The 12,250-nt window shown below is 35.4% G+C and overlaps 3 protein-coding genes across 5 annotated transcripts; 2 read left to right on the top strand and 1 right to left on the bottom strand.

The window, feature by feature from the left end:
- The first annotated feature begins 646 nt into the window (after window positions 1-646).
- On the top strand, window positions 647-1,977 carry LOC108567123. Its single transcript, XM_017927396.1, has 5 exons — window positions 647-848; window positions 902-1,124; window positions 1,184-1,299; window positions 1,366-1,611; window positions 1,668-1,977. Exons 1-5 carry the CDS (start codon window positions 779-781, stop codon window positions 1,907-1,909), a joined length of 897 nt encoding a protein of 298 aa, XP_017782885.1. The 5' UTR covers window positions 647-778; the 3' UTR covers window positions 1,910-1,977.
- A 966-nt stretch (window positions 1,978-2,943) lies between these two features.
- LOC108567125 (palmitoyltransferase ZDHHC3) lies at window positions 2,944-4,154 on the bottom strand. Its single transcript, XM_017927398.1, has 5 exons — window positions 4,001-4,154; window positions 3,800-3,945; window positions 3,565-3,744; window positions 3,391-3,487; window positions 2,944-3,330 (listed from the first exon to the last, which is right to left on the bottom strand). The coding sequence occupies exons 1-5, from the start codon at window positions 4,111-4,113 to the stop codon at window positions 3,069-3,071; spliced, it is 798 nt and encodes a 265-aa protein (XP_017782887.1). The 5' UTR covers window positions 4,114-4,154; the 3' UTR covers window positions 2,944-3,068.
- Window positions 4,155-4,579: 425 nt separating this feature from the next.
- On the top strand, window positions 4,580-11,425 carry LOC108567159 (ral GTPase-activating protein subunit beta). Of its 3 annotated transcripts, XM_017927468.1 has the most exons (21): window positions 4,580-4,751; window positions 5,195-5,621; window positions 5,692-5,721; window positions 5,815-6,213; window positions 6,269-6,526; window positions 6,587-6,712; window positions 6,772-6,870; window positions 6,924-7,052; window positions 7,106-7,639; window positions 7,705-7,914; window positions 8,501-8,578; window positions 8,662-8,802; window positions 8,859-9,040; window positions 9,111-9,458; window positions 9,516-9,730; window positions 9,790-10,021; window positions 10,078-10,321; window positions 10,377-10,583; window positions 10,645-10,836; window positions 10,894-11,140; window positions 11,201-11,425. In XM_017927468.1, the coding sequence occupies exons 1-21, from the start codon at window positions 4,716-4,718 to the stop codon at window positions 11,310-11,312; spliced, it is 4,446 nt and encodes a 1,481-aa protein (XP_017782957.1). In that variant the 5' UTR covers window positions 4,580-4,715; the 3' UTR covers window positions 11,313-11,425. The 3 variants fall into 3 exon arrangements, with proteins under 3 accessions (XP_017782957.1, XP_017782958.1, XP_017782959.1); XM_017927469.1 differs by lacking the exon at window positions 5,692-5,721; XM_017927470.1 differs by lacking the exons at window positions 5,692-5,721; window positions 8,501-8,578.
- Window positions 11,426-12,250: the final 825 nt, after the last annotated feature.

Raw genomic sequence — 12,250 nt, 5'->3', positions numbered from 1 at the left:
TGTTAGCGTTACCATAGCAATGTACCCTGTATCTTAGAAACCGAGAAAACAAGTGAGGTTTACGTAACTTATTCGATGTTTACAACATGAAAATTTCAAACTAATTAATTAACATTGTTTGTAAATAAACATTATAAGCAAACACAGCATTATTTATTTAATACCTTATATAATCAATTGATCCCTTTTTTAACATATCCAAATTTTTGTACAAAATGTTATGAAAGGTACGTAGATAAACTTAGAATATTTTTTATATTTTTTATTCTTTTGTAAAACATTAGATATATTTCACTCTTTAGTAATATAACATTAATGATTCAATAGAAAGACAATAATAGGATAATAATACAAAATTATTGATAAATCATTGTATTCTCGTATTATACCTTAGCCTCTTTCTTTAAAGTCATCCAGCAAATCCTTATGCATGTACGTAATTTTGTTATTTACAAGTAATAAATACAAAATCCGGACAGAAAGACCTAAGGTCAATAACCCTTTGGTGCATAGTTATCAAACGTTTTTTAAACAATATATTTTATGAAAAAAGAAACATACAAACTCTACAATAACGTTTTTAAATGATTATTCCGGGGCGTAGTCACCATAACTGCTTCTCTTTTGCAAAACAATTTTTAATTGCAAGTATCTGCATTTTTAATTTCATTATTCTGTTACTATCTGCTTGTAAAAAAAAATGCACGCTGTGTAAGTATATAAAGATGATCGGCAAACGCAGCGTTGCTCATTTAGCGTTGAACTCTTTTAGTACGAAATGATAATTAAAAGTGTTTATATAAAGGCAATTTTTGCCGCGTTATCGCTGCTTACTTTTGGTGTTAAAGGTCAGATAGATGGTAAACATTATTTTTTTTGTCTCTATTGGTTAACGTTTCAGGTGATTCCTGCAACAAGAACAGCCTCATCTACGAGGATCTAAAGTGTAAACCGATTTTCGATGACGCCCACCCCACCTGTCCTTCATCCTATGATTGCTCTCATCTTGAACAGGTCCCGGACGGAAAGTGCTTGTACCATGGCAAATTATATAACACTCACGAAAACCTTCCGGCTGATGAAACCTACGCTGACTGCAACGTGGCTTGCACCTGCATCGGAACGTAACAACAAAATTATCAACAAAAATTTGAACATAACATTCAGCAGGTTTATGTTACAGCTCGAAGGTCCGCTGCGCCATTCTGGATTGCCCAGAATGGTTGGGAAGTTGGCCATTGCCCGGTTGCAGTCTCAAGTACGAACTAGGAAAGTGCTGCGCAATTGGAAATATCTGCCGTGAGTTGCATTTTCCATGTTCTTTTATCATCAATCGTGTTTTTGTTTTGCTTTGTTTGTTTACAGCGAATTCGAAGAATCTCCACAAATGCGTTGTAGATGGAAAGGAGTACTTGGAGGGTCAGAAATTCGATCATCCTAAGGAGAAATGCACCACTTGCGTTTGCGATAAGAAATTCAAGGACGATCTTGGAGCTATATGCCGCAAGGACACTTGCAGTGCTGAAATTAGAAGCGGAGACAAGATCTCAAAGTATTACGCGGCCGTGTACGGTGGCAAAGATCACTGCTGCCCTTTCGAGTGGATTCCACGTAATGCATGAAAGATCTGAAAGAGTTTTTGGAATCTTTGAAGTTCGCATTTTCAGGCACCGGCAAGGAGAAGATCGTGAAGTCAACGAAACCAAGCGGATCTCTGAAATGCAAATTCCACGGGGAGAGTCTCAATTTGGGGGATAAATTCGAAGAGGTCGAAATCAAATCCAATTACGAGAGGATCGAGCTGAAGTGCGAATGTTCGTTGCCGCCGTTCGTCACCTGCGTCAGAAAGCAAATTTTTGATAAAAGCAAAGCACCAGCACATCTTAAGCCTTATCTGCCTACAGATTAATTCTCGATTTGTTTACTATTTGGTTCAAGAAATATATATGAAATAAACTTATATTTTTTACTTTCACATTAGACTTAAATTTATTTTCCTTTTTGTATCATGGATTATTATGAATAACAATTTTATAAACAAAGAAAAGCTTACAATTCTCTGCAATTAGAACTAATAGCAATTTGAAATAAATTGTTTTGTTCTTAATTTGTATATAAGTATACTTTCATTATCAAGTACTAATACGGGCATCCAAATTTCAATATTTTTAGTATAAAAAACCGGTTTTCCGGTAATTTTAATTGAAAACCTTGTGTTTTATGAAAAATTAATACATTAACAATTTTTAATTTTACTTAATAAAAAACAAAACAAAATTCTATGAAAGAAATAATTAGTAATTACAAATACCAAATAAGTGAAAAACCATTCAGACAAGTCACATTTTTTTAATATTCAGATCCAGTTCTTAATGAGAATTTAAATGTCGAATCGTATATGAATCACTTCTAATTTACCGGTAATTTTGGTAATCATATTTGCAGGTAAATCGAAAAATATCAAAGAAAATCTTGGTTTGAGCACACTTTAATAACAATAAATAAGAATTACAATTTTAATTTAAACACGTGAATATTCGATTCCTGTGATAATTACATTCCTAAAAGTACACACATATAAAACTTAAATTATATTTTGAGTTAGTGACTTAAATTCATTTTTATAATTAAACTATATTGAGTATACATTATATTTCATTAATTCATATCTATTCAAAAAAAATATTTAAGAAAACTTTCATGAGTCTAAGTTTATAATAATTAGTATTTAGCAAATGCGTAATTTTCAATTAGAAAATCTGTATATCAAGTATAAAATTCGTTCAATCGATTCATGCAATTATTTCACAGCAAAACTGTTAGTTTTACATATTATTTTATATATATATATAGAAGGTACAAGTAAATGCACAGTAAAATACAAAAGCAAAATAGTCTTGTCAAAAAAAATGACTAAAGTATTTTATTATATAAAGTGTACTATATAAATAATATGCGTTGCTTTATCTTAATCTCCGTAGTTTTCAATAAATAATAATCAACATAAACAAATAATACTTACGTAAAAAAACTCCAGCTATTTCGTATAAAAATAGTTAAATTTGTTATTAGATATGATAGTTAATGAGAGGAGTATCAAATTTCTTAGGCGTTGAACTGCATGGTAACAACCACATTATTGGATGTTGCCGACCGCAGACTTCTGTTAGTAAGGCCATTTTCGGTTTGTGAGGTCGATAAGGACCCTGCTTCTTGACCTGCTCGACGGAGGTTTCATCTGAGATGATGGATTGAATCTGGACGAACAAAATCGCCGACGAGAATATACCGAAAAGCGTGCTCTCCAACAGCAAAATAACACAATGCGTTCTAAAAAAAAATGAAAAAAAAAATAATAAAACCGCTCATATGATGGACGTTCTCTCTTACACTATCCTCTGCTGCACCACAACGTCGAGGCCGCAGTCAACGCAAGAATTGACCAATGCGAATATTATCAATATAATTGAATGCCCTGCTAAAATACCTGCAAAATGCATGCGATATTTCGTTATTCCAAAACACAATTTCCAGAGCCATAAAATTGTCTATCAGCTGACATACCAACATATATTAAAAATTGTATAAAATATTTCTGATTCCTTTCGCCCACACAGTTATTAATCCATGGACAATGATGGTCCATCCTCCTTATGCACTTCTCACATATTCTGCAATGATGTGCTCTTGGTGGACGATAAGTCTCACATCTTGTACATATAGTCCAATCAGCATTATCACCTCCTGAAAACCACACATGATCTGTTGCAATTGATTTCATTGATTGGGAATAACAAACCTGAGTCCAAGTTGATGTCTGAGAAGTCTATCCTACTCTGTGGCAGCTGTATACTGCCAGGATCACACACCACAGCTTTGAAATGTGATATACTTAAGAGTAAAATAACTATATTGAATAAAACTGCGTTGAAAGCACCCCAGATGCTGAAACGAACCTTCCAATTAGACACTTAATCCAATTTATACACAAAATCCATACCTTTCAGCCATAGTGTGAAGGATTATCCATCTCACTACTACATAGTCCGCATATATTATGGAGAAGTAAGTGAAAAGTATACAAAATATACCGCATGGATCATTTATAAACATATTTGATACAACAATTATTACAGTCTAATTATTATAAACATTATAAATCTAGTGGTAAGTGCATGACATCTGTCACAAATTGACTTTTGATATAAAAGTTGCCTATACTATTGAGAAGTGTATACACCAGTGCTCATCAACATTTAATCAAGATCATCTATTTTCTATACATTAACAGATTAAAAATGAAGCCAAATTTGTAAGGATGAAATAAAATATTTGTAAAAGATCAGGAGTAAATAGGAACTATCTAACGTTATTTTATAACATGATTTATTATAAAATATGTAGTTCTTTATTGATTATTGATCTTTTAATATGTTTTATAGTATTTTTTCCAATTATACAAATATAAAAATTCTTATATTCTAAGTAAAATTGAAACTATAACAACTGAAGAAAAGTTGTAGATGCACTGCTTGTATATGTAGATATCCAATAAGACAAACTAGACATCTGACAAACGTCAACACGACGCGTCAAAATAATGTATCTTTCGTAATTGTTGTGTGTAATATGTAGTGTTTTCTGTGTTTACCAGTGATATTTAAATATTCACTCTATTTATTAACGATATAGCCTTCCAATATTCGCTAGTACCCATGAATTTGGGTCTCTTCAATAGGGTTAATTTAAAAGTAAGCTATCAAATAGTAAATAGGAAGTATACAATATTAGCATTAAGTATTTACAAATTAAGTGTATATGCAGTAGGCTGTAACATTATTAACAAAATATGTATAGAAATATTTTTAATAGGCTTTCTCTTGTAGTCATTATTCATTTTTTTAGAAATTTAATTATTCATGTGTTTATTAATGAAGAAAAAAATAATTGTAATATGATCTAGTGGGCAGTAATACCATTAGTAGTGAATATGCTTTCTGATGTATGTATCTCATTTATTAGTATTTTGGCTTTAATATCTATAATATTTATTGAGCTTAATTCAAAATTTCCATGTAATTCGTAATTTTATTAATTAATAATTACTAGTATATATTATTTGGGATAAAAATGAAATGTTTTAATTTATAGCTTATTAAAATTTAGATTACTGGATTATGATTGATCTTTTTAGGAAAATAAGGAAGACAAGGGAATGTATTCCGAATGGACTTCTCTCAGCAGATTAGTGCAAAATTTTGGCACAATCGACCACAGTGTCTTGGATAGGTTCGAGCCGTCGGTTAGTCGGGATGCGACCCTGAACATAGTCAAATTGCTGGCCAGCAATCTAGGTTTAACGCAGGCAGCAGAACCGAGCAAATTAGTATCTAATAAAGAAGTGCAATGGTGCATGGAGGTAATATGCTATGGGTTATCATTACCATTATCGGAGCACGAAGTCATCAAGGACTGCGTGAACATCTATCGCGAATGGTTCTCGGCGTTGCTACCGATCCCCAAGGTTTGCGTGCCGAAACCGATCTGCGACGATCCAAACACCTACGCCAGGAAGATGATTCTACACTTTCATTACCTATTCATTCCGAGGAAGGGCGAAGGTATGTCCGCAGCTAATCTGTATTTGCACCGTTCATGTATTTTCACTAATGTGCACATTCTTTTTACAAGATTGGCCTTTTTTATATCAGGATAATCTGGGTATGGCAATTCACAGTTTGACGTAAACTTTACTTCTTCAGACCAACACTGTTCTCCTATGGACATCACTTTCATTATCCTCTTCTGTTGTAGGTATTGATAAGATTAATAGGCAGGCAGTGTTGTGCCATCGGGTGCTGAGAACTTTACAGCAGATAGCGCACGAATCCAAGTCCATGGATCAATCCACGTGGGAAGCCTTGCTGCTCTTCCTTCTGGCAATAAACGATACGCTGCTCTCGCCGCCGACGGTCAAAGATGACGTCGCCGATCAACTTTGCGAACGGATTCTAAGCGTGCTCTTTGAAATCTGGCTGTTGGCTTGCGCGAACAACTTTCCAACTCCACCGCTGTGGAAGACTTTGAGGGAGAACTGTCTGAACTGGAGACACAGGGTAGCCCTGGTGGAACAGTGGAATCGCATCAACCTTGCGCTGACTTCGAAACTGCTGGGTTTCATGTACGGACCGAATTTTCCTGAACTGAAAATAAGTAAGCTTCGTGTATCCAGTTGGTAGAAATCTGTACAGTATTGATTAATTCGCAGGCGATGATGACATCATTCCATCTGGTATGACGAACGATTGCATCGCCCAGAGTTGGTATAGATTTCTGAACACAATCGGGAATCCGGTGAACCTGACCAAACCGGAAGTCATCAGTCAGACGCAGAAATTCTTGCAATTCGCCATCAGCGGAACGCAAGGCGTCGTTGATCCATGCCAACATCCGTCTTTGCAAGCACTTCCGTTAATTTTTTCGAAGGCTATGAAAGGAATCGCCAGTCAGGTTGATGCCTTTTTAGGTATGTTCCATGTTTAGGTAATTGGGTAACAAGCAAATGCACATTGCAACGCATTTTCAGGGATAGCGCAAGTCTGGGAACCTCCTATTACTGAAAGGTTTAACGATAACGTCACATCGTCGCCGACTCCTCCCACGCAACGTCGTTTAGCGAAGAGTTTCAGTGTAGCTCCCTCCAGTTCTAAAGGTTACCATCTATTTATATTAACAATGAAATCATTACTAATATAAATATTCCATGAGCAGCTGCCGCTTCTAGGAGTTCTCTCATCGGTTCACTTAATATCCGTGCAACAACCTCTTCTGTCACCAGTTCAGGACCATCATCAACGTCTAGTTTACCATGTAACTTTATTATAATCGCAAATTATTGTTAAAACTAATCTATATTCGTATAGCTTTGACTTCGATTGGCAATGAACAACGCATACAGCTATCACCAGATAGACCAACGTGTAATAGCATCTTACATTTATTCGGAGAATGGCTTTTCCAAGCGGCTTTCGTCGGATCCGATTTAACGGACAGTCAGTATAATATAATTGGTCTATCAACAAAAATCAACGTTTTATTTTTTCAGAGAACGCCAACGAAAGTGGCAAACGGCCCAATTCAATCATAATCGATAATACAAAGACTTCTCTAAATCTCAACTATTCGCAACCCATGGAATCGATGAACGAAATGCTTGACATCCCGTCGAATCTGTCCATCGATAAGTACAATAGCGGTAAAGCAGAGGCCATGGGAACCCTATGTAGAATAATGTGCTCGAAAAAGACCGGAGAAAAGATATTCCCCTTGTATTTGGCTCGTTTTTATCTGGCCGTGCAGCAAGGTTTAGCCGTCCCGGCGAGCAAGGAGTGCGGTGAAACCATAGTCGCAATCCTTCTTCATTCCGCGGATCTCTTCAGATTAGACCTGGACGGTGTCATGATCTTGATTCCGGCCTTCATCGGAGCATTGGAACTGGTCCTTCCCGATAAAGACCTGAATTTAACCCAGGGAATCGCCAAGATCGATCTCCGGAAATCTTCCGTGCAAATACTATTATCCATTCTAGCTCTTCCGCTACACTTTCAGAATATTACAATTAAAACACTGATTAACACAAGTAATTACATGCTTTGCTCAGGAAAAGAGAATGTGTTGATTGATGTTTTGTATTTATACTTTCAGATAATAAGGAAAAACCAGTGACTTTCGGACAATTGAAACCGAGGATAATGAACCTTGTTATAAACGCTTTACAGGTGGAGACTGATCCGCAGAACACGCACATGCTGCTCGGCGGTTTGTTTTTGTGCGTTCAGGATTCGGAGATTTACGAGAAGATCGAACAAGTGACCCAACCATCCGCAGAATCTTCATCGAATCTCCTCAGTTCCGGTAATATTTCCCCGTTGCAAAAGTCTCTTGTTCATTCATATCAGTGTTATTTTATACGTTTTGTGTTTGCGCGAAAGGAATCCGCACTTCTTTTCGACTTTCGCTATGTTAATGGATGAGAACGAGAAACTTGGGTGTACAAAATATTGGCTTTTCATTCTTATGCACTGAGAGAAATCACCGCAGCGCTTCCACGACTTCGTATTATTGAAATTAAAGATTATTGGACGATGAATCAGTACTTCTATTTTATCTTGACAATATTCGCAATTTTCTTTCATATACAGATAAAAATGGAGTGCTTGTTCTAGTTAATCCTAACCAATATGGTATTAAAATTCTTCATTTCAAGAAATATAATGTGTTAAGGCAAGAGATATTTCAAGTTTCTGGATGCAAAAAGCAAATTCTAATTGAATTTTTCATTTATATTCACAGAGGCACCCAGAAATTCATATTTTTGTATATATCCATTGTCGTGTGTATCGTTTAACATTTCTATGTTTTGCTCTGATCGCACTTTTGTTTTAGAGTTGGTTGGCTTTGTTTATTTTTTTTTTATTTTGTGTTGTATTTAAAACTGTAGTGTCGGACACATCAAGTACCAAAAGCAGCTCATATTCAGATCACTTACTAAGTCCTGACTTGGAAATTCAAGCAACAGGTATGTTAATGCCTCATTTTCATTCGATTCGACTCTTACAAACTGAAAGACAATGCTTGATTATTCGGATTCGTTCGTTGTAGACTCGGCACATGCTCTCTTCGTTCGCGCCACGTACCTCGTGTGTCATCGGCTCATTTCTTCTTGGAAGACAGACCTGAACGTCTCTCTGGCAGCATTGGAACTTCTATCAGGATTAGCCAGAATCCATATCAGAGAATCAGGTGAAATTATTCCCATACAGTATTAATATTTAGATGTTAATATTTGTTGTGAATAGATGCTTTGGAGTGCAAGAGAGCAGTGAGATGGCTGTGCGATTACATCGAACATCAATGCTCGAGACCACCGCCTTCCCATTCAAAAGATCTGCATTCGACCATTGTTGCTGCATTCCAATGTTGTTCCATTTGGCTCTTGGAACACTCGTATTTGCTTAAAGATAAAGAGTGTTTACAAACGGTAAATCATCTACTGATTTAAATTAATTATTAGTAAGATTTATTTATAATATATTACCTGATATTGATAGGTTCTTGAGGTAGCCGAATTGGGAATTTCCGGGTCGAAATCTATTAAGAAACGCAGCGAAAAGATCATGATGAAAGAGGATAAGGACCTTAAGCCGGCTTCGATGAGAGTTCGAGATGCAGCCGAGAATTTGCTCACGTACATTTTGGAACAAGTCGGCTATTTTCCGAACGAGTGCGGTCCGGAATCCATAAGTTCATTATTGGATGAAGCCTCTCTTCTCCAACATTGCAATTCTTGGCCGAACGATTGCAACAGTCAAGAAAAGACGGTGGAGAGGTTCCGATACTTCGTTGCTGAAGGTTCCATCATTTTGGCGTTGCTAGAAGAACCACTTGGAAATGATCAGGTATACGTTATTACTACGAATTAACTAATATAAAAACACGTTATTGGTATGTTATAGGATCCTCAACCAACTATAACTCTTTTAATCAGAGGACCATTCGGAAGACATGCTTGGACCATGCAACTGCGACATCTGCCCAGGCACAAATCCGGCACGAAATATCATGCCCCAAATATGGGAAGACCCGTGGTTATGGAAGATATACCACCTAAGCACGAATCCAAGCACAAGTACTTCCCCGACACCACCGAATTAGTACCGAAGTGTAAAGTGTAAGTTTATCTTGTTATAAGAAATCTTTTAAAAATTAACTGAAATTGGATGATTATAGTGATCAATCGATTCCTAATTTGGATGCAATTTTACTGGGGGATGAGACTGCAACTGAAGAGATCAACCAAATACGCGACTATTTCGAATCCAGTGCGAACGCGGAAGAAAAATTATCGCAGGATCAATCCGCTCCAGCCGAATGCACAATACCATCGATAGTCCACGAATTTCAAACGTCGCGTCTCTTTCTTTCCCATTTTGGTCTGTTGCACTTCGAAGATAATCTACAGGTAAATTTAAATCATTTTTGTTATCGCCAAAAATAACAACTCTGTATCTGGAGCAGGAAGATTTCGGAATGTCTCTGATTGCCATCGACAACACTTCTTCGGATTTTTGTAAAGACCTCCAGTTGCTGGATAACATGAGCCCAAGAACTTGTGACACGGTACACCTATTTTACGTGAAGTCTCAGCAAACCAGTTTACAAGACATCATTGCTAACGTGACGAACGATTCGAATCTATCTCCGTACTTTATCAAGTTCATCATGTCCTTAGGTTGGACTGTCAATGTTAACAAGCATCCAGGTACCTAAAAAAAGTCAAACATTTAATCATAATTTTGAAATGATATTTTTTTTAGGATGGACTGGACATGCATCCACTAGTTGGAACGTGACTAATGAGGCTAACGCAACCACAACAAATGCGGGACAATTGTACGATCTTCAGAATCAGGTTATATATTGGGCGGATTCCTTCTCGGAAATTGCCTTTGTCATCCCTCATCAGATCAAATTGCCCAGCAATTCTCAAGAGGATGCGATGCTCAACACGGCTAGCTTATCAAGTAATCAATTCGAATATTTTAATAATATAACTTTAAAAAAAATAACTTGTATATGTGACAGATTGGTTTGAGAGGAATCTTTCAGACAGCAATGACAAGAGCAGGGAGAAAAGGATACTGTCTTTGGATCTGGACAAGCAGTCGGTTCCTTTGAGACGGCCTGCTGTTAAATGCAATTTGCATCCGCACACCAACACGAAGATCATGGTCGTATGGCTTGAGAGTTACGAGGATTATATGAAACTACCATTGGGTATTTATTTTTGTTTATTTTTTTTCACATATAACAACAATTAATCACGTTTCTTAGACGATATGGTTCAATGTATGAACACTGGATTGGAGACTGGTCAAACCAGAGTATCTGATATATTAGTGATCAGTCTCTACCTGATGGCTACAGGCTTAATCAGAGTGCATCTGCGTGGTCCAACCAGTCGCGTGGGACTGGCGTGTCCATTGATCGATGGAATGGTTGTGAGTAGAAGAGCACTTGCTCCTCTGGTGCGACAAACTGCTTTAAATATGTCTAGAAGAAGACGACTTGACTCTGATAGGTAAAGCATCTTAATATTCTATATCTTTGCAACAAGTTGATATGTTGTCTTAATTTCCAGTTACCAACCACCACACGTCAGGAGGCGATTGAAAGTGCAAGAGATTGTGCACAAGTATAAGAAAGAGATGAGCTCTCCAGAGTTACTTACGTATTTATTCACCAATCCTTAAGGAAGCTTCAATAATATGGTAACAAATTATACTACTATCTGTATTATAAATATTGTTTATATTTGCTTCTGCAGAAGTATTATTCATGTACGTACTAAAACTTTTAATTCCTAATTTACTTAAATATGAATAGTATTATTTAATATAAAAGTATATATATTTATATCGTTTAAATGTGTAATCACTGTTATTTATATTTTTAGAAAATAAAGGCGCTCTATAAATCTTACTTTTTTTAAAATCACTTCTAAATTTTAAAATTACCTAATTACTAATTTAAACGAAAAAATAAATTAATTAAAAATTGATCCTTTTCATTAATTTTATGCTATAAGTAACGTCAAAACTATTTATCTTAACGAAAACTAATTTACTAATCTATATACTTTATTCATAAATTTGTTATTTATTTTTATGTTCATTTGTCCGTCATCATTGTTTTGAATATTTTATTGAAAAATCCGAATCTCGAACACAACTTGATGTTCATGGATGTTTTTAAAAATTCCGAGCATTTTAACAAATCTTCCAACCTCTTAACTTTTGAAGCATAGTTACTTTGTATAGTCATCAAAATAAATGTTATCTAAACATCCTCTTGACCTGTAATTTGCGTATAAAATTATGTGATATTGAATAATTCCTCTGAAAATTCTTTAAGTCTATAAAATTGTATTTCGTCTTACCTTATTCACAATTTAATTGCAACCTAAAGATGCAACTACTGTTTGTATATATTTTTTTAAATGAAAATAATAAATTCAATATATTGAAACAAAATAATTCGCAATCTACTTTAATACTTGGAGATTCAGTTCATAAAGTTACTTTTAATTATGTCTTTAGTTAAATACAGTAATATCTAAACAAAAATTTACGATTAAAAGTTAAAACTGAAAAAAGTTCGATAAATAAATATTTGTGTAAATGTACGGAGG

This window comes from Nicrophorus vespilloides, unplaced genomic scaffold (assembly GCF_001412225.1).
Source record: "Nicrophorus vespilloides isolate i.1.1-1 unplaced genomic scaffold, Nicve_v1.0, whole genome shotgun sequence".
Lineage (NCBI taxonomy): Eukaryota > Metazoa > Arthropoda > Insecta > Coleoptera > Silphidae > Nicrophorus > Nicrophorus vespilloides.
Note: the sequence above shows the minus strand (reverse complement) of the source record. Positions and strands in the feature narration are given on the sequence as shown.

What these genes read in the sequence shown, in the direction of transcription:
- LOC108567123 (XM_017927396.1), top strand. Translation starts at nt 779, where the DNA reads ATGATAATTAAAAGTGTTTATATAAAGGCAATTTTTGCCGCGTTATCG. An exon ending in GCTTACTTTTGGTGTTAAAG is followed by an intron (nt 849 to 901) that starts GTCAGATAGATG and finishes TTAACGTTTCAG; the next exon opens with GTGATTCCTGCAACAAGAAC. An exon ending in GCTTGCACCTGCATCGGAAC is followed by an intron (nt 1,125 to 1,183) that starts GTAACAACAAAA and finishes TTTATGTTACAG; the next exon opens with CTCGAAGGTCCGCTGCGCCA.
- LOC108567125 (XM_017927398.1), bottom strand. Translation starts at nt 4,113, where the DNA reads ATGTTTATAAATGATCCATGCGGTATATTTTGTATACTTTTCACTTAC. An exon ending in CTTCACACTATGGCTGAAAG is followed by an intron (nt 3,946 to 4,000) that starts GTATGGATTTTG and finishes GGTTCGTTTCAG; the next exon opens with CATCTGGGGTGCTTTCAACG. An exon ending in ACAATTTTTAATATATGTTG is followed by an intron (nt 3,488 to 3,564) that starts GTATGTCAGCTG and finishes TGCATTTTGCAG; the next exon opens with GTATTTTAGCAGGGCATTCA.
- LOC108567159 (XM_017927468.1), top strand. Translation starts at nt 4,716, where the DNA reads ATGAATTTGGGTCTCTTCAATAGGGTTAATTTAAAA. An exon ending in TCAGGTTGATGCCTTTTTAG is followed by an intron (nt 6,527 to 6,586) that starts GTATGTTCCATG and finishes ACGCATTTTCAG; the next exon opens with GGATAGCGCAAGTCTGGGAA. An exon ending in AACCACTTGGAAATGATCAG is followed by an intron (nt 9,459 to 9,515) that starts GTATACGTTATT and finishes GGTATGTTATAG; the next exon opens with GATCCTCAACCAACTATAAC.